Source organism: Microchirus variegatus (assembly GCF_963457635.1).
Source record: "Microchirus variegatus genome assembly, chromosome: 15".
NCBI lineage: Eukaryota > Metazoa > Chordata > Actinopteri > Pleuronectiformes > Soleidae > Microchirus > Microchirus variegatus.
In genome coordinates, this window is record NC_139816.1 from 6490388 (window position 1) to 6512322 (window position 21935).

General features: G+C 42.8%; 1 protein-coding gene across 1 annotated transcript; it reads left to right on the top strand.

Annotated features, from left to right (window-relative positions):
- Window positions 1-794: 794 nt before the first annotated feature.
- On the top strand, window positions 795-21930 carry pde7a (phosphodiesterase 7A). The gene is made up of 12 exons (XM_083901887.1): window positions 795-1767; window positions 12773-12833; window positions 16931-17020; window positions 17726-17880; window positions 18299-18362; window positions 18873-19069; window positions 19578-19709; window positions 19805-19896; window positions 19989-20133; window positions 20247-20343; window positions 21337-21417; window positions 21499-21930. Exons 1-12 carry the CDS (start codon window positions 1630-1632, stop codon window positions 21762-21764), a joined length of 1518 nt encoding a protein of 505 aa, XP_083758013.1. The 5' UTR covers window positions 795-1629; the 3' UTR covers window positions 21765-21930.
- Window positions 21931-21935: the final 5 nt, after the last annotated feature.

Sequence of the window (21935 nt, forward strand, 5' to 3'; positions counted from 1 at the left end):
TGTCACCTTCTGTCCCTGCTGGCAGCCATGTTGTACTGTACATAGGAGTGAGTGTTGGAGGGTTCACAGAAATGGCAAATGTGTCAATAACTCAAAGTGAACTATCCCTTTAATGCCGCATGTTTTTTTTGAGTATTGCACTCACCTGCAGTAAGGTACAAGCCAAATCATCATGTCATAAAAAAGTCAATAGGCCAGTATCTTGCTTGCTGTAAAACGAGTAACTCTTGTTGTGCTTTCTAATGCATTGTGCATGTGTGTGTGAAGCGCTCACATGCAGTCACAAAGTGCCTGAGTTTAACAGAGCTGCAGCATTTAGCTGTATTTCCTTGACTGCATTTCAAACTCTCAGTGAGTTTCAGCTCCCAAGTAGTATGAGTCATGAGAGGAAGGTAATCACAGGCAATGATGTGGACCGCTGCAGGGCAAGCCCCGTTGTGGAGGAATACCCTTGAGAAAGTCCACGCCGTCTGCAAACGACTGCTCATATAGGTATTGGATCGCCCTGGCCGCTCCGCTAATCGCGTACGTCCTTCTATGTCGCCGGAGTAGCGCCGTCCAATCAGCGGCGAGTTTACAAACGCTGCCTTTGCGCCATTGGTCGATTCGAGACAAGGGCGTTTTGCTCGCTCCAACAGCACCATCTCTGGCAGGTGGTGAGTGCGCTTTAAACCACACTGTAGGCTAATGTTTAGGACGATAGATAGGTAGCTGTAGGGAAATAAGCACACGTTAGGATGCTATTTTGTGTTTTGGGTGGGTAGTTTTCGCGTGGAGTGCCATGACGTGTCCTTTAAAGCCGCCGGGATCGCCGTGAACGAGAGGAAAAGGTCGGGGTTCCCCCCTCTCAGAGCACCAGACACCTCTCTGCTGCGTTGGGTCAGCGGCGAATTAAAACAACGGCTCCTTTCTTATCGCGCAGCTTCTGGAAAAAGACGGAAAAGCTCAACATGTTGATTTATTTGTCTTTTCCAGTGTGAATGAGAGACAAAAGAGGTTCGTGCAGCCGCGGCTGAGACCGCCTCACATCCCCGGAGCTCCCCTCACTTCATCTTCCATCGCCGTAACACACAACATGATATGTTGTTGCTGGTGACATTTTTTTGGGGGAAAGCGTTTCGTGCCTTTTGTGTTCGTTTGGGGGAGAACGCGAGCCGCGGAGCCGTTGACGCCACGAAAACGCGAATGAGCGGACGTTATTCTCTCTGTGTTGGCTTTGAAAATGAGGAAGCGTTTTCATAAAGACGGAGAAAATGGCAAGGAGGTCTCGTCGTCCGTGGGCCCGGATCTGAGTAAAATGAGAAGGAAAGGAGCAAATGCAACAACATAATGATTTCCGTGGCTTGTTTGTCGTGAAAGGATGACACCAGAGGAGGTCGAGGAGACGCAGCATCAATGAAGGTTGATCTGGACAAGTTTGGTGTCGCTTATAATGAACAGAAACACTTGAGAGCAGATCGTTTTCACAATATTGAAAGAATTTGCCTTTGGCTTGAGGAGGTTTTCTAACGAACTAGACGTCTATTTTTGCATAACCTTTTCATAACAAGAACAATTGAGTTTCGAATTTTTTCTTCTTTATTTCTTTTTTTTATATATTTTTGACCCGGATCCAGCCCCGACTATTCAATGGAAGTATGTTATCAGCTGCCGGTTTTGCCTCTAGACAGGCCGGTTCCCAAGCATGTCCTCAGCCGGAGGGGAGCCATTAGTTTCAGCTCCAGCTCTTCTCTCTTTGGTTCCCCTGATCCACGGCAGCTGTCACAGGTAAAAGAAACTTTAAACATATGTAATGAATCCTAATCTGTGTAATCTTCCTCTTTTTCTCTGGGAATCACACAGGCCTTACACATTGTATAGTTCTGACAAAGGCACGAATAACCTCGAAATCTTGCAGGTGGTTGTTGGATATTTTAAAAAAATAACTAAATAATCAGCTTTATCTGTGCAGCATTCAGACAATGATTTTCTCTCTCTCTCTCCCTAAAATGCCTAAAGGCAACACTTATATGAATAACCCACGGGATTCCTGCAGATGGTTGATAAAAGTATTTATGTAAAGAAAATCATGTAATCTTACTCAATCAATCATTCAGACACTGTTGTTCTTTCTGCCCTTTAAAGCAACACGTAAACAAGAGAGGAATGAATAATTCTCCAAGATTCATGCAGATGGTTGTCAGATAGCTCGGTAAATACATTTAAATGAATCCGCTAATCCTATTCTGGGACTTTCTCTTTTACTTTTAAAGCAGGCACATGTGTAAATGTTTGAAAAATCCACAGGAATCTTGCAGGTGGTTGTTGGATAATCTAGGCCATAACACACACACACACTCGTACACTGTAAACACTCACTTGCACACGTTCGTGCAACATTTTTATTTAATCTATTTTCGACCTAAAACACACACCGACGAGCCCTCTCCTGAAACTAATTTGCATCGGTGTATGTTGACTACAGATAAAAGGGCCTCCAGGCTCAGGGTGGTGCCTTTTTATTGTACCAGTTTACTCCTGTGACTTGCTGCATTTGTCAGAAGGAACGTGCCATGATATTTATGGTCGCATCATTTGACACTTTGACAGAAGATACACGAATCATTGAGTCATATTTTGAACTTCCTGCTTTCTTGGAGTCTTAAACTTTTGCTGCCTGCAGCTTCTGTCGGCCTGTATTTACGCAATTGTTTTTAGTACTTCCCCCAAACTTAAACTATGTCATACAATTTTTTTTAAAGCTCAAATTAGGTGGAAAAGTTGATAAATGAGACGTGCAATGGAAACGGATTCAGTAAAGACGTCAAGAAAAGTCACTTGAGTGGATTCTCTGCAGCAGAAAATGGCAGGTGGGAGGAGGTATGTGTGAAGGAAACGTATCATTCCTTAACTTTGCACAAGAAGTTAATATTACTACAATAATAGATGGGAAGCAGCAACGACGTGACTCTTCTAAACTCCCTTTTTTGGAGATCACGGTTTATCTAGTTGCTCTGCGGCAACGGAAAAAACAAAAGTAGCCCACAAAAACCTTTGTGGTACGAGGTAACAGTTTTGCTGTGTTTTGATGCTCACTGGCACGGCAGAACAATGCACCCGTAATGCATTCAACCGTGCACTGAGTCACTGTCTGTGTCTCAGAAGCTGAACCGTCCATTAGGCCTGTGTCCAGTACACTTGTCTAACAAACAGCCTGCAACCTCAGCTAAGGGAGAAGTTGTACATCAAGCCAAAAGTCGGTGAACTCCCTCCCAAGCAGTGCTACGCTTCATGTAAACAGAATAACATCTTAACTATTACTTTAGCAGTGTTGCATCAAAGTGTATTGTCGTCTCTTTGGCTCATGTTGCACTGGTTGCTCATGAACATAGATTTCCACAGCGTTGCATGGTGTTCCCCAACACATTAACCAAGCATTAAGTCACAATCTTTGACTGTGTAAGCAACCCTGCTTCAATGGGCTGTCCATTAGTTCTTTGTGCAGGAGCCTGCTCCACATAACCACCCATGTGCATCCGCTTTGAACCTACCACACTATGTCAAAGACTGATTCATGGCCCTACATAGAATAGCATTGTCTTGATGGTCACCAGCCCCCGAGGTTGGATATAATGTGAATGTAGGGTCCTTCTTTCTGCAGAGTTGCAGCAACCTCTTCTGCTGTTTACCACCGGCGTGTGCTAATGACGTTGCCGACTTGTGTCACAGCTGATTATGCGGCCGACGTGTTGTTTTCCACAGTTCAGTATGTGTCACTATCGGACAGTCTGCATCCATCCTATTTGACGTGTTGGCCAAGTTTGTTGCATCCATGTCGCGCAGCGTGTCATGCAATGATCGAAGATTGCTGAAATCTCAAAGTCTGAAGTAGGGTAAAGGCCAAATTAGTTAAGTTATCTCGTCTCTGGATTTGCCATTTGGTTTCTTAGGTTGGTCAGAGTTCATTTTCAAATGGCAAGCGTCAGATATGCTGTGTTGGTTATTTTGTTCCTTTGTTATGGAAAAGAATTGTAATTTCCAATGAGCACTGATGATGTTGTGTTCAGAGAGTTTCCAGTGAAGAAATAATGATCTGTGTGTCATTGTGTGAAAACGTTATTAAAGGGCACAGAATTTGCAGACACTTTTGTTTACCTTTTGTGTTTCAAAAATAAGACATGACAGCAAGGGATCCAGTTATTTAACATGTAAACATTAGTCCTTTAGTTTCTGGGCGAGCATGCGTACGGGCGTACGGCAGTGTCACTCAGCCGTTGTTACAGAGCAATTACACTTCAACAAATATTGTGTTTTCGGGCCCTATTTATGACCATAAGGGTACATTTGTCCTTGGTGGCTGCTGTGTTTTTGTGTGTGGCTCCACAAGCCTGTTGTTTGTGGAAGCAGAGCTGGACAACCATTGCAGAGAGAGGCAGTTAGGCATGTGCCTGGGCTCTGTGGGCAGTGGTTTGGCCTGCTGCCAGACTCACAGATGGCCGGAGTCTCAGTCTCTTTTCTTTCTCTGGCTATCTTGTTCTGCTCACTCACAAGCGCCCCCCTCTCTTTCTCCCCCCCTCCCCACCACCGCCGATGAAGACATTTCCTCTTGTAAACAGTAGATGAAAAAGTCGGGTTGAGAACATGACGGAGTCTCAGAAGACTATGTCACTCTGTGATCATGGAATGCTTATATGGGTGTGAATATGCTGTTGAAGAGGCGTTGAAAAACGGCGATGGCTTTAAATAAATGGGCTCCTTTATCTACAACAATGCCTCTCTTGTTTACAGTATAGTGTTGGCCGCTTGTTGATTAGTTCCTCAAAGTGAGGTGGCAGATGATTTAAATTTTGTTTTGAATAGAGCGACGGCTTCTCTGGAGTGGCGCTGAATGGACGAGGACATGACAAAGAGTCATGTGTTTCACATTCAGGTCACACATGTATTTGCACATTAATTTTCGTGGAATTACTGCATACATCACAGTATAAAAATATGCTACATGTGATGTCTATCATCAGGGGTGAAGGATTGATGGTTTATACATTGGAATAACAGTTTAAAGCCGTGCAATTTACAAATTGCAAAGGCAAAAAAACTAAATATGTAATATATATAATATAATCTAACAGTGAATATTGACATGACGGAAACATATGTCTATGCGGTATATCGCAAATTGAGTCACAGAAAAGTCTGTGTTGTTGGACTTTAGTTTGCCAAAAACAAAAACTCCATCAGAGCCACAAGAATCAATAAATGGATACACAATATTGATGCGGTGTCAGTAGTCACATGGCTTTTGGTGATAATGGGAGGAAAGAAGCTTAGACTGGAGAGGCTGATCTGCTGTCATCTCAGTCCAACATATCAGTCAGAGAGATACCATCAAGCTTACATTGGCAACTGACCCGAGATCGACTCTTTCTTATTCAAGATGACGAGAGGTCTGTGCGTAAGAGTGGGAGATAGTGCCGCTTGTTTCATCCACACTATGGATGTTTCTGTGCAGAGCCTGATAAGGAATACACCACAGTGCTTCTTTCTGAGGGTGTTACTTTGTTGATTTTAACTGAACCGATAAGGTGTCTTTTTTTTTTTTCTGAACAGTGCAATCGGATTGACGTCGTTTCAGGATGTGGTAAGAATGCTGAAGGAGTTGTTCAGACTGAGCTCTGGAGTTTCACAACCTTTCTCAAAAACTTTAACCCCTGTGTTGCCAATAGTTGAGCTTTTTTCCCCGAAATTTGCGCGAGTGAGCTGGAAATCGGGGCTGATGTTTGTTATAAAGTGAGGATGTGTATTATTTAGTAAACACACTGAAGCCAAACCTTACATCCTGTCTTCATTTAAACATCCACACACTCTGTTTCTCTGCTGCTCTGTGTCTCGCTGAAAGGGGCCCCTCTTATCACATGACCATTCTGTTTTTGTGCAGCAGTGTCGAGTGCAATCGGCCGTGAGAATGTGGCTCCACATATCAACACACTTAGGGACACAATGTCAGGGGCCATCTGCTGCGGCTGAATATTAATCACATTTTTCTGATGAGTGTATATACATGTGAGGCAATAATTTACGCATTTTAAACCCCAAGGAGTTGACCACAGATTTATACGACATTATAAGCTGCCCCACAGAAATTAAATTCCTGCTTAGGGTAGAAAGCTTCCTGGAATACAGTATGAAACAAATCTCCCCCTTCCCCCGCCTCTTAGCTCTGCTTGTTTCATAGAGTATTGTCAAAAGCTCTTAAAGCCATCTGTGTAAAGAACACTTAAATAATTTTTATGACTGTTTACCTTCCAGTTAAAAACATCATTGGTTACAGATCTATTACCGCTCAACAAGCACACGGCTTTGCTCTTTGGCAGCAACTCCTGCCCTGTCATTTGCCGACTAAGACATTGGGCCAATTCACCCCAGGCCTCTCTTCAAACCAGCAGCCCTCTCTCAAACATGCACTGCAGCTGGAGTGTGTCACAGTGGAGAATGTTCTCATAAAACACTCTTACAACAGGTAGACTCCATCTAGGGCTTTTGTGTATGCACTGACTGGTGAACAAACACACACACACACACTCATTCCAAACCTGTCCATGTTTATGGTTTAGCACTCGGTTACTGGAATGTGCCTTCCCGCACAGCTTCGTGCTACAAGAGGTTATAACTCAGAAGGAAGCTTTCAGTTTATGAAACCATGCTGAGTCCCGTTGCTTTTATCTGAGGAATGCATGCGTGTGTGTGCGTAGTGTGCGTGTGTGCACTGTTTTGTTTCTGATATGTCAGTTCATAGGAATAGTGCAGGCTTCCTCATTTTGCCTGGCCCCTGACAAACTGCCCCTGCAATATGTGATTTTAGAGCTAAATGAGGGAATTAAGCCAGGTTTTTAGTCCGTGTTTCACACAAAGAAGCCTGGGAGCACTATATTGTGCCCTGGACTCTTGAATACCATTGAGGTGCAAGACAACAATATCAGCTCAATCGCAATGCTATGACGACAAGAGAACATGCATGTCAATGTGAGTTCTGGCAGCTCAGTCAGCCACTGCCTTTTCATTCAGATGCACAGTACAAGAGTCTGTTTGTTTTGAGCAAACATTCATGGGAACTAAAAGCTGGTATTCAAAACACCTTCACTGGCAGAACTTCAGCAGATTCCAGTAGTAAATTCCTTTATTTCACATTTGATGCCGTTAGCTGCTGTGCTAACGGCAGAAGTCAGAAAAATGCCGAGCATTGAGGCCCTGGAGTTTGTCACAGGGTTAGATGTTTTGACATCACATGACCTCCTGACCTCAGAAACCTGAGTGGCATGACCCCAGGCGGCGAGACTGAGCAGAGATAAGAACCAGAGCCATATGTAAACAAGCTCATGAGGAATTGCAGGGAGCACAATAAATGGGCTGTTATGCTAGCAGTAAACTCCAAGCAAAACTGACTTTGACTCCCTCTCTGACTGCTGCAAGCTAATTGAAGATAGCTTTGGGTGTTGGGCACCGAGACCACATGACCATATTTTTGTATGCTTTTCACAAATAAGAGTAGAGTTTTAATTTTTTTACTTTTTTTTAGGTTTTTTACATGTACACTTTCTGTGATCAGATTGTAATCAGATATCGCCTGACCACTTGTGAGAACAATACACCCGAGACGCATTGAGGACGGATTGTTATTCGATCTGCCAAATCACTTTGGGAGGTGGTTGGAGAAGCATTGTGTGACCACATTAAACAAGTGTAAATGCAATTAGTCTCCGATGCGTCTCCACTCCGCGCATAATAACTACAGTGCATGAGCAGAAATACGAGCACAGCCAGCGTGAAAGCGGCAACAAAACTATCTTCTGCTTTAGTCGGTTTTCCACTTCTTTTTTTTTTTTTGAAAACCACTTCTTCCCCTCAGGGGTCAGGTGACACAAGGGGGGGATAGCAATGAGATCTTGATGCGGATACCGGATACACATGTTAATGCCAGGTGTAAATGCATCTGCTGAAGTGCTATCCGATCACAGAAAACACATTCTAATACCAGGTGCAAAGAGGTCTAGACTTCTAGACCTCTTCTTATGAGTTTACAGTGCTATGGTTTGTGTAAGCACTTAACTGATCAACATATCTGACCTGATTTTGGCTACATCCCTGTGTTGGGAGAGTTTTTTTTGTTGTTTTTTTTTTTTACAAAAGATTTGTTGTTTTTCTGCATGTTTGAATGGTTGATCACTCTCTGAAATGCGTCAGAGATGAGTAGATAATGACGTCATTCCATAATAACCATGCGAGTAAAACCCTTCCCTTAACACACCTTTTGTGCGTGAGCGTGAAGAGAAAAATGCATCAGACCAACAGATTGGTCCCAGCCCTGTCTTGTCTGATGCCAGAGGCTGTGGGTCAAATGCAAACTGGCAACCAGTTAGCTGAAAGCTGTAATTTCTGTAATGACCACTAGACCACTAAAAACTCCCATTAAGAATCCAACAACCTGAAATGTAAAGTTAAAGTATGTCCTTGTGGCCATTTCGAGACTGTTGCAAATCATTTGGGGGATGTTTGTTCACCCGTTTTTACAACCAAACAAACTAAAGTTGAGGTATTTTTGTATTTGCATAGGCATCAGGATATAGATTGACCTCATGTTGCACCTCTTTGTATATTGTTTTGCTTTAAAGTTGAGCGACAGAATAGCTCTGTAAAAATAAACGCACGGCAGTTTTTATGAAACAAAGTAGTTATTGTATAATATATTTTCATTAATCAAGTCAATACTTGTTTTCCTGTCAGATGTTCCCAATACTGGCTGGGAAAAGCAGCAAAATAAAACGATAAGCTCTCAATAGTTCCTTTCATGAAACATTGTGCTCGTCTGTTTACTGTTGTCATTCAACGCAGCTTGTTTTATGTCTTGTCTCCGTTTAGCCTTGATAAAATATAGTCCCCTAAAATATACAAACAAGAACAGACTGCTTCTAGAGAAACACACAAAAAGAGATGTGAGTTTTATAATAAAAGTGCCAAATTATATTGCTGATATTTAAGTGTGAAATACTGTGGGGGAACCTTTTATATCAGACAGGCAGCTCAACCACCAAATAAACCACTCCATTACTTTTGTTTCACATGATCTCTGAAGACTTACAGCCATTCAAACTTGTAAAGCAAATGTCATCAAGTTCAAGTCTTTGGCACCCCGCAGCAGCTCGTGTCTCCCGTATTTCCCATCGCCCTCAGCCATGAAGCTTGAATGCCAGCAGCACACATCTCGCTTTACAGGGAAAGCATGACAGGATCACGGGCATGCGGTTCAGTGTGTGCTGGCATTGCAAGGCGTAGCTGGGCTGAGAGTTGTGGGCTGGTCATTTCAAGGGTAAAATGTGACTCTCCCCTCCATTCACAGTCGGAAATGTGATATTGACAAAGTGTTTTCTCTAACCCCCTCCTTACAGCTCACGAGGGAGCACATGCCAGTATCCCCCTCAGTTTCAGCTAGTGGACTGTGTGTGAGTGTGTGTATACATCTTTAGGAGTTTTTCAGGCATATACACTGAGCTTGTCAGGACCAGGAGTCCTAATGTGGACCAAAAACCCAGTCCTAATGAAGCAGAATCTCATTTATAAGAAACGGGTTAGGTTTTCCCGGCTGAGATTTGAATAGGGGTTAAAATTAGGGTTAGGCATGAACTGGTTATAGTTAAGGTTAGGTAAGAGATAATTAATTTAAGTGGAGTGTCCTAAGAACAATAGCTTCGCAACATGTGAATGCGAAAGTGTGTGTGTGCTTCAAGCTTTGGCCAAAAGGTTTGTTTGGGCTGGTCACACTTCCATTCCCAGCCCTAGAGCCAGCAATACACAGTTCCCACGCAGCTGATATCAACTCAATACACACACACACACACACACACACAGCTCATGCATACATCCACAGAATCTATAACGCTCACACTAACCTGGTGCTGTGTAAACACACAGGCCTGTTGACACTAAAATACAGCTTTGCAGATTACCCTACCTGAGTTGAGCTGTTTGCCAGCCGGTAAAATATTATCTTTGGATTGGCAGCTGTCATGAGCTCAGAGGACAGACGGTGTCAGGTGGATGTTTTGTGTATCTATGTTTACATGAAGGAGATCTACATTGGTCATAAGGATACCAAGTAATGAGTGTATTGAACGTATTCATTTGTGTTAAAGAGTGACCAGTTGCTTTGTCGTCAGTAAATACTCCCAGATTATAGACAAACCCGTCACTGTGCTCTGGTTCAGAGTCCATATTGTATTGTTTAAACTTACCAGAAATAACTCGCCAGCATTTTAAGAATTAGTGGGGGTTTAACTAAACGCATGTCTTTGCTGAGTGGTGAAAGGACCCCTGCAGGTTAGTTGGTGTGGGTGCGGCCAGAGATAATTGTCAGCTATCAGTCCTGACGGCGCCTTTATTCAGGCTACATCCAAGGGCCTAGACACACAAGAAGAGTTCAGGAAACTCTGCACAAGTTCTGTATCCTATTGGCTTTTTACCCACTTGTCACTGGCATTTTGTGAGCTCCAAAACACAATTTATTTCGGGGCAAAGTGAACCCTTAACTTCACTAGACTTCACGTTAAAAGCTTTATATTCATCTCCATTTTTTGTTGTCTTTCTGTGGTAGATTTGCAGTGGACAGGACAGGCCAGGACAGACCTGGCATATAACTATACGACAGCATTTAGAGTCATTTGGGGGGGGGGGTTGTGTGAATGAAGCCCTTTTTTTGTTTAAATCCATATCAGAAGTAATCTACATCTGTACTAACACACCAAGGGCAAAAAGCATTCAGGAGCAGTGAGTATGCTAGTGCCACTGTAAACAGGAAGCTGATTCTGTTGTCTGCAGTTGTTTGACCACTGATGTTCAACTCATGGTCAATTATCACATGTACGAGAACTAAACCATTTTTAAACAATCTGTACTTGTAGGTAATCTGTCAGCAAGGGTGTATCAATAAGCCTTACCTAGAATTCTTCCTGACACAGTTTCATCAAAAAAGTTTTAGAGCTCTGTCATAAACACACAGACGACTGATCTTCTTTTGTAAATTGACTGGTCATTGGTAACCCCCAACAAAAATCTCTAAATCAGTTTAAAATGTGCTCATTGGGCACCAAGAATCTGACATTACACTGACAGTTTCTGTTGAACGTGTTTCTGTGACGGACCTGTGCAGTAGTTCTCAGAAAGCAGCCAGAGCTCTGCACAAAACCACACTTCTACATACCTGTCGTTCAGTTGAGTGCATGAAAGCATAACACTGCCACTGCCACAGATAAGACTCTTTGGGGGGGGGAACACTGGAATGAATAAATGAAGGGTAGCCCCGGACGGCACAGTCAGCCTGGAAGGGGTCCAGGATGTGCGGTGTGCACGGAGAGGTGAGCCAACACGGTAGTGTAACCAAGAGCAGCCGGTCTATTGACATTGCAAATATGCAGTAACCACAGTTCTACTCACAACAACTATCACTGTGGTTCTGACTCTGCTGCTGCTGCCGCCTCCTACCGTGTTGCACACACTGTTGCCTCTAAATAGTGTTACACACAAGTTGGGCTACTGAAAAATGGTTAACACAAACATTGGGCTGGACCAGTATGGCAAATGTCAGGATATGGTGAGGCAACACCACACCAAGTATTGAGCTTTGTTGGCTTTAAATCCAAAGTATGTCAGCGTAAATGTTCAGTTTTACCATGTTTACTTTCATCGTCAATCCATTCGTGTCTAGAAGATGGGCTTTCTTGAACGAGCAACATTTTTTTCCCGTGGTTTTCTTGTAGGATGAGGTTTAAGAAACCACATTGATTCCAATCTATGTGTATTAATGAAATTGATAGAGATGAATGCTAACAAATATTTTAATTCCTACTCCACCTGTACACTCTTAGAAATAAGGGTTCCAAAAGGGTCCTTCTACAAGGGCTTGCTTCTGAAAAACCCTTTTAGTGACTAAAGGGTTTTAAAAGGGTTCCAGGTGGAACCTTTATAATAAAAAAAGCTTCTACCTGGAGCCAAAAAGGGTTCTCCTGTTAGGACAAGCCAAAGAACCTTATATGGTTCTACTTAGCACTTTTATTTCTAAGAGTGTAGGACCATTACTTACCAATGACTGTTCTCCAAATTCAATGAGGCTTGCCTTCTTTCTCCGGGTGTCTTCAGTACAGTGTCATGGAAGAAAAATCTAAATCAAATGTTCACATCTTGCTGGTGTTGATTTTCAGTGAGTAAACAATTCACAGATGTTCACCAGCCCACTTCCTGAATGAGAAGTATACTTGTGATGCGGCCAGTAGAGTTTAGATTATCACGTTGATCTTGCCAGGAAGGGACTTGACTTAAAGGCTTAAAGCAGCTGCTTTTAATGATTTAAATCATTAAATTGTTTATAAGAATCTATCTAATATCAAACAGGGGGGAGGTTTGTTTAATACTTGTATGTTTGAGGCACGGGATGTTTCCCACATGACAGATAGCAGCAGTGAAAGTGCCGTATCAGGCTCATGATATGGAGCTGGAACATCTTTATCAGTGTAACAGTTTATGTACACACACACACAAACAGCAGATTAGAACAGTAGCACCATGTTACACCGTTTTCCACTAATCGAGCCATGTGGATGCATAAAAACAGAGCATGTGTTTTATGTTTTCTGAGATGTGTTTGGGGCATGTGAGGCTGTAATAATTCTGTTGATCTCATCATATAATTACATTATGACAGTGTCAACCGTGGACAGTTATTGATGGTGTTTGTTTGTGTTTTGCTCAGAGACGAGGGGCCATCTCCTACGACAGCTCCGACCAGACAGCACTATACATCCGCATGCTAGGTAAGTCTTTCACCACTTTTATCGTGTATACATACTCGCACACAGTAGCAGCTTCATCTCTTCCATGATCATGTCCATTTCTAATGATTCAAAAAGTGAGAAGACGGGGGAAATAAAAAATCTTAAGAGAGCACGCCAAGTGTCCACTCAATCCTTGGCCTTTTGGTAATCTCTCAATCACAGTAGACGTAAATTCCCTGTATCTGTCGTGTGAAGTGTTTTTAAAGGCTGAACAAAATTTGTTTTTCATTTGAACCCTAAACAGTTGGGGCATGTAACAATTAACCAACACTAATGGGTTATAGATCAGTAAGATATATTTAGAAATAATACATTTTCCAGACCACGTCTGTTTTGATGGCCTACTTTAAAAATAATTTAATTTAATAACTCTCGCGACAGTGTGGTCACAAGACCTCGTGTTGAATTTTACTGTCACCATATTTCTCCGGTCCAAATGATTTGGGTGATGCATTTAGGACATTTAAGAAATGCAAAAACCTCAGAACACAGAACATATGCATTTTAAGTATTTTGAAGAATTTTTTTTGTCTACATACATTTAAGCTTTTAGTATTTTGGTTGGAAATTATTATGTCATGAAAGTCAGACGTGATCAATTTGGCTCTGTAATTCAACACAATGTCTGCATTGAATAAAGAATTGTATCACATTGAATTGTTCCATAATAATAACAAAAAAAGTATTTGTATCAACATTGTATCACATGTTGTGTATCATATTGTCCTCTAATACCCATTTCTGGTGCAACGCTACAATGTGCCTTTTTGTTTTCAAACCATTAGCATAAAAAATTTGTTGTGATCCTTACGTTTTAAAACTCGCAATATAATTAAATTTCAACAATCAGATCTTCTAAACTATGAATTGAAAGCGAGAAACTTAACCACCATAACATCATCCCCCCCCTGAGAGCGAGTGATAATGGTGTCCTTTTCTTTCCCCAGACTGATTTCAGCTCTGTCTGTGAAATCACAATTCATGCAGGGGTGAAAGAAAAAAACACCACAGGGCAGAAATACCACGGACAATGGGAATGTTGTTTATCAAAAAAAAATCTTATGTATACGGCTAACTGTAGTGCAGGAGACATAAGGGAGAGTGTACTGTGTGCACATACTGCATGCTTGTGTCCCGTTTTGCCCAGTGCTGCCCCAAACAGGATAAGCTTAAGTTTACTCGTAGGTCTGTGAGGCAGATGGAGCCAGATGCCAGATCAGCCTCTGCTTCCCAATCAATAAAGTTAGAGCAGATAAGGTGCGATTAGAGCTCGGCTGCACTCCTGACATCAGTCGACCACACACCGATGTGTCTCCACATGCAACTTTTACCACCCTAATTAATAGATCCAATGTTGTTAACGGAGGGCTGAGCACCAGTTAAGGCAGGAGATGGAGCATTAAAACGGGACAAGCGTTATTCTGCCGTCTCTCTAGCATGAAAATGCCCTTGAGTCGACTGCTGCCACGTGTGTCCAGTCACAGTAAGCGCAATCTATTGAGCTGTTACTGTAGGAGCTCTGCTTTTTTAATAATTTGACTAGGCTAAAGTATGATGGCAGTGTCATACGTCACCAGCATAAAGCATCTGTCTCTGTAAATTTCTATATTAAATTGAGTGTGAGGTGAGGCACGCTAATGCAGACGGGTGTTTGCGCGGGGGCCAGGGTTCAGTCTGCCAAGTTAATGCTGATGTGCTTTCAAATAGCGAGACTCAAAGCTTTCACCACATCAGTTATAATGACATGACCTACATCTACACCAGAGCACCAGCACTAATGCACCGCGGGGGGGAACGTGGACCCTGTGACTCTTAAAACATACTAATCACACAAGCACACAAACACATGTGCTGAGCCGTGGCACATGCATCTGCGAATAAATGACACACATGCACACACACACTGCCAAGTGGAAGACCTGTAGTCTCATTTTTCTTAGTCTTCTTGTCTGTTTGTAATTTAGTTTTGCATGTGAAAAGGATTCACTCTGTCTACAACTTTACAGGCAGCTGCTGAAAACACTGTTGAGCATTTCTTATGCCTTGAATTGTAATTCTTAGTTTCTGATATTATCTTGATAGGAGCTTGTGTAGTATTCAAACAGCTGTTTTCAAGTAAGTAACATGCTGGTTGGGGGAAAAACACCCGTGTGGCTGCTTTGAAATCAATTCCTATGCACACGACAAAAACAATCAGACATGACGAGCTGGAAACATACCATTGCACTTTGAAGCACCTTGATCAGTATATTGTCATAAAGCGTCTTGCTGTGTATATATATATATTTATATATATACTGTTGCCTGGAATGATGCACTAGAATTTTATTGCATCAGTGTCGTAGCATCATGCTGTCACCTGACTGCTCTCACTGCTCCTGATTCCAGTCCAGAAGCAGCCTGGCCTCTCCTTGTTCCTCTGCCTGACTAATAAAACAGTCATAGATGGACTATAGATCACTCTCTGCAGCTCTGAGTACTAATAGTAGAGCAGATTTTCCTGTCCTGACATGACATTGCATGCCCAACTGTTTGATCGACTCATCCGTCCATTGAATTATCTGTTTTCCGGGAGGCGGGAGTGTGTGTTTGTGTATGACTGTGCCCGCATATAGATCGTGTGCACCATGCTACGGTCAACAAGTATTTACAAGTGACACCATTTTTGCTTGTTTGTGTTTGCTGGGAGTTCCAAAATGTTGGGTTTTACCACAGTTCGTCAATAGAGAGCTCTGACTATGCGTGGATAGCTAAAAAAAACTCTGTTTTTCTCTCCAAATGACATAAATCATACTAAGCCGTGGCACCAGATATCACAGGCATGATAATAACATTTGTGTAAATAAATATAGTTTGTTGGAGAGAATATTAGTGCGTTGTAAACCTATAAAACCAGAGTTAAAGAGTGGCAATAAAAAATGAGTCCATTGGAATTGCTTAAAAAAATATGGTCCAATCCTCATCCATGTTACATGTGTAAACAATCAATTAGGTTTGGAAGGTGTCTCTCAGGAAGGAGATCTCAGTAATGTAGCATAAATTAAATGGGAATTTTTCCAATGTGTAGATATGAAAGAATCCACATTTTCATTGGTTCCACTCACTAAGATTAAAAACAATCCAAAGGTCACAGCTAAACTCTTAACCCCAGTCAACAAAGCTGGTTTACATCCCTTATCACTGCATGGTTGCATGGTGCTTGGTGTCCATGGCAGGACACCACGGAAAACAAACATCACTAAGGCCTGAAGAAGCTCAGTACAACACAAAGCACACAATGTTTGGGGTTAAAAGGGCACTGACCAACATCACCATTACCAACATTTAAACATCATCCCAGGAGTTTACAGTGAGAGAAGAGAGTCGTATCAGGCTGCATCTGGACCCGGACTGCTCACCACCATCATCGAGGGGAAGATGAATTGCTAGCTTTACCGTTGTGAACTATTCAAGTGTCCACCAGCTGAAAATTAGGAAGTTTTTTAGCAGGAAGCTGGTCCTCGTTATTTTTTTATCCACTACAATCAACTACAGGAGGACTTCAAACTAACAATCATCTGTCTTTGAAATCAGAGCACAGGCGTTTAATCCAGAATAGATGCTGTAGAATGATTTCCAGAGAGATTTTCACATCATACATCACAAAAACATGGCTGAGCTGAAGTCGCAGTTTAAGGAAGAACAGGCCACAGTTCCTCCTGAATGTTCAGGTCTGATCCACAGCTACACAAGCCGCACCAAACGGGGTTTACTTATTGTTTTTTTTATAATAATATAATGAGCTTGAGAACATTGTCTTGAAGATCAGATCACCAATTCCGCACATGTTTTTCTTGCGACTCTTTGTCTGAATATAAGGCTCAAGAAAAAAAAAAAAAAACGCTTAGGGGTTCAGCTGCATGCGAACACCATGTACCTTTCATTAATCGCGCTGTGGTAAACCCGTCCTTTTTGGCACCTGGGCAAAATGAATTCCAGTATGTTAAGTTATTATAAATACGACTTGGCCCGAGCACATTCAGATGCACTTTCCAAGCAGCATGAATCTTGAGGAAATAAGTGTTGATTTCTTCTAGGAGATGTGAGAGTGAGAAGTCAGGCTGGATTTGAACCGGAACGAAGAAGCACGCATCCATATCTGTGCATCGACTTCCGAAATCTTCACAGTGAGTATGAATGTGTGTTTTTGTCAATGAGTGTAAGCCAATGACACTGACCTTCCAGGTTTTTTTTTTTTTATTATTAAACTGTAGCTACGCACACAGTCTGGAGGAGGACTGGCAGATGCTGTGCTTTTGTTCAGTGTTTCACATGATGATAAAGACCAAGGTGTGTCTTCATGTAAAACCTTGTGAAAGGCTCTTTATCAAAGCCCCCTGAATAGGTGCGATAAAGTCAACGCCTTCATACTCTCAGAAACCATTTTTTTTTTTTTTTTTTAATACATCACTTACAAAGAAGTAGTGTGTGCGTGTGTACATGTGTATGAGTGGGAGAGATTTTCACTCAAATGTAATCCTACCTCATGCTGACGTGTTTCCGGATTACAGCCATGGTTTATTCAGTACGCTGTGCTTTGTGTGTGTGTGTGTGTGAGTGAGTGAGAGGGAGGGAGAGACCACTGACAAAGCATGTCTGCTGTGTGATACCAGACGAACGGCTTACGAGTGGGTGGCTGTGTCAGCAGCGACTGTTTGCATATCGCTGTGTTGGTGTCAGATACCCACAGAGTTTGTGCGACCCGTATGATTCCCTGAGCCTAATGAGCTTTTGAATCAAAACACAACCTAGAAATTGTTGCCTTTCTTGCGTGTTGCATTGTTTTTTTTTGTTTTTTTTTTTAGAATATTGCTTTGTCTCTCTGTGTGTAGCACGGTTGGGCTGTGGCGCCAGCACTGCTCCTGAACGCAGGGTCCACAGACTCCTCAGCTTCCAGAGGTACCTGCACTCATCCCGCCTGCTGCGAGGAATTCCGCAGCAGATCCCTCTCCACATCCTCGATGAAGACTACACTGGACAGGCCAGAGTACGACACTCGATGTTTATCTGTTTTATTTTGAAAAAGATGCAAAACTAAAACAATCTCTGTCCAGACCAGCGTTTCTGCGTCCAACATGCTTATCGTGACCATTCAGGGCATGCACGTGCAGGTGTAAACAGGCCATACATTCTCCCTGCAATTGTCTTGTTGGGTAGTTTCAGCAAGTATCACCGATGACAAACAACGATGGTGAAAATGTAACATTCACAGCAGACAAAATGTGGATAACTGCTTCATCATTTTCAAAAGTCTGTCCTTCTAGGCTAAAATGCAGCATTTATGGTGTTTTAAACTCACGTCATCAGTGTTTTCAAAAGCACTCAGGGTACTAGAGTAGAATTTATAAATTTTTGAATCATTTAGATGAAGCCTGACCTGTGTATTTCTTTTCCCTCTCTTGCAGTGCATGCTGGAAAAAGTTGGAAACTGGAATTTTGACATTTTCCTCTTCGACAAGTTGACTAACGGTAGGTGAACTCCTGTGTAGAAGTCATCATGACTTTTGTCAGCTGAGCTTTAGTTTCATAGAGTTACCAATGGTGCCATCTGTTGGATGGTCAACACAGAGAATTTACTCTATGAAACTTAACACTGTATATTCAGAAAGCACCTTGTATTAATGCAGTTTGGGGTCTTTTAACACCTTTTATTATAATTTCCAGTGCTGCTACAACCTAAGTGAAATGTATGGACGATCTTCCTTCACTATGATTATTTTCACTATGATAAGGCTGGATATGAAACCTTATCAACATTGCGATACTGACAGCAGCTGCATTAGATCAGAATGTGCTCCAGCCTCAGGTTACGCTCTGCCATGTGCCTGTCCTGACATGTAAACTGTGAATCTCTTAAGACTCATGAGATGCCTCATGACATCACAAAAAGTCGGGAAGAGGCAGAGAATGCATCGGTAAATAAAAACAGATGAGTCATGTTTCACAGTCGCTCTGATCTGGCTCTGTCGTCTTGCTCAGGTAACGGCCTGATCACCCTGACCTGTCACCTGCTGAACCAGTATGGCCTGGTGGAGCTCTTCCAGCTGGACATGGTCAAACTCTGGAGGTTCCTGGTCATGGTCCAGGAGGACTACCACAGCGACAACCCCTATCACAACGCTGTGCACGCCGCAGACGTCACACAGGCCATGTACTGCTACATGCGGGAGCCCAAGGTGAGACACGCCAGGCACGAGGTGTCATGTGACAATTAGCCTTTAACTCAGTCAGTGTGCGTTACAAGTGTTGCTCAACTTAAGGATGAGGAAGGAAAATATCTAAAGATGCCCAGATTAATGTTGTATATGTATTTGGGTATTGTACTTACATTAGCCAACATTTTCCAAGGTTATGTATTGTTTCATTTTGGTCGCCTTCCTATGATATCATTCACTAACACTAGTTATAATAATAATAATATATTTTCAGCTTAAAGTGATTCACTAAAGAAAAGAGATGCAAATACAACAATAAAACACAACACAGGGTGGAATCAAATAGGAAAAGGCTCGAGTCGAGAGGTTAAAAAGCCTGTTTTAACTCAAATTAACGTCAAATTAATATTTTTGCAACAGAAATGATTGTTTTTAAGATGAGACGTCCTGTTGCAGCAGCTCTACTTAAGGAGCATTGTGTTTTAAATGTTGTGTTTATTATAAATCTCTGTAAATCTTGTGTTTGCAGCTCGCAAAATCTCTGACGTCTTATGACATTCTGCTGGGACTGTTAGCGGCCGTCACCCATGACCTGGACCACCCGGGGGTCAATCAACCTTTCCTCATCAAGACTGACCACTATCTAGCCACACTGTATCGGGTAGGACCTCATAACAGTCTCTGTTTAACCACAGCCAGAAACTGGCTTCATAAATGGGCTTAGAAAAGGTTTATTCACTCTGTTTTGTCTGACAGAATACCTCAGTTCTGGAAAACCATCACTGGAAGTCGGCTGTGGGCCTCATCAGAGAGACGGGGCTTTTCTCCCATCTGCCTCCTGAGGACAGGTCAGTTTGACGCTAAAATACATGTTACTTCAGGACATGAATTAGTTGAGCTGCAAACGATAGTTGAATAACTGCACCTTCTGTCCCTACAGCTTGAACTTGGAGAGAGACTTGGGCTCCTTAATCCTGTCCACAGACATCAGCAGACAGAATGACTACTTGTCCAGGTTTCGCATGCACCTGGACCAGGACAACCTGTGCTTAAGTAAAGCCAGCCACCGACACTTCATCCTGCAGGTCCATTACCTCCCTCTGCTATTTTAGCACAGCTTCTGCGTCTTTAGAAAGAAAAAAAAAGAGAAAAGAAAAATCTCCAGGCTCTTATTTGTTTTTTGTTGGCACTCTTGCAGATGGCTCTGAAGTGTGCAGATATCTGTAACCCCTGCAGACCTTGGGAGCTGAGCAAACAGTGGAGCGAGAGAGTGACCGAGGAATTCTTCCAACAAGGTTTTTGTTCTTTGTTTTTCACATGTAAAGGTTTCCAGTGTGTGTGGGATTAGTGATATCTAATGGTGAGACTGCAGACTGTAACAAATGGAGAACTCCTACACTCAGCTCCTCCTGTTTCCAAGCACGCCAGGGAACTACGATGGCCTTTTGCATAGCACGATGTTGTTCTCCTTCATTTGTGTCGTAATATTCAGCTTCAAAATGTGAAAAAATGTGCTGTGGCTGGTTTGTCTGTTCAGGCTCCTGTAGAAACATAGCTGAAGTACATTTAAAAGGCCTTTGCACACCACACACATTTTGTTCTTGTTAGCTGAAAACAGTTTATGTTCTATTTTTTAACCAGCTAATCATTGCTTGACATAGACTCCATCTGTTGTTTTTCTAGTGAAACAAAGATTCCTGTGGTGCTTTTTATTCATTTACTTAAACATGTAGAGCTTGAGGACGCATCAACATATACCTTATTTGCAGTTGTGTGCCATTTATTTGCATCACCATTGTTGTGCAAAGGCCTTAAAGGGCGGTTTCACCCCCCCCCCCCACTTGGTCAAATGAAGAGTAAACAAAATAATTCCAATGCTGCTGTGTTGCAGATGTGGATTAAATTTCACCCGTTTTTATTTTTTCCAGATATTTTACTCCTAAAGCTTGTTATGATTGACAGAAACACAGTGAGGAGCAGTGTAGTGCTTTTATTTTCTTTGAAGGCAGTCACTATGACGTCAACAAACGGCCACTGTTTCAACAACAACAGTCTTTCTCCCTCGGACGCCATTGCTCACTGTAGCCAAAAGCACAACAACCTTGCCCAGCGACCCCTACTGATCGGGCGGGAAATTGCAGCGCCTATCTGTCACCACGACGCAGAAGTATAAAGGCTCGAGTGGTCTACGTGGTGACGCAGACGGATAACGCATTACGCAGTCGGAGAAGTATAATGTGGCCTTTAAGGTCACAAACTGGAGCTTTAACTGTTGCCATTCCTTGTAGGAGACATTGAGAAGAAGCACAGACTTGAAGTCAGTCCAGTTTGCGACAGAGCGTCAAACACAGTTGGGAACATTCAGATAGGTAAGTAGCAGCAGTCGTGCATTTTGTTTGCTGTGTTTAATATTTACCCTTAAACTGCATCTTGTCAAACCCCTTCCTCAGGCTTCATGACGTATGTGGCGGAGCCGCTGTTTGCCGATTGGGCTCGATTCTCCGATACTCGTCTGTCTCAGACCATGCTGGGCCACATGGGGCTGAACAAGGCCAGCTGGGGCGGCCTGCAGCAGGAACAAACCTCCGTCTTCGAGGAGGCGGAGCCCAGCAAAGCCAGCAGTGACACGGAAGTCGCCGCCGCCGCCGCCGCTGCTCCTACGACCGCGGGAGGAACCAGCTCCAAAGAAATACCTCAGGGAAACGGAGAATCCTGACGCTCCTCGTGTGCCCTTTCACCTCGACCTCCTGATTCCTGACCCCCCCACGGCCTTAAGGTCTCATCACACACACACACTGGGAGCCGGGCGGTGCATCCAACAGCCTGGAGCTCTGCCGCTGCCTCACCTGACCCTAACACATCCTTGTTTATGTTTTGTTGCTTTTGC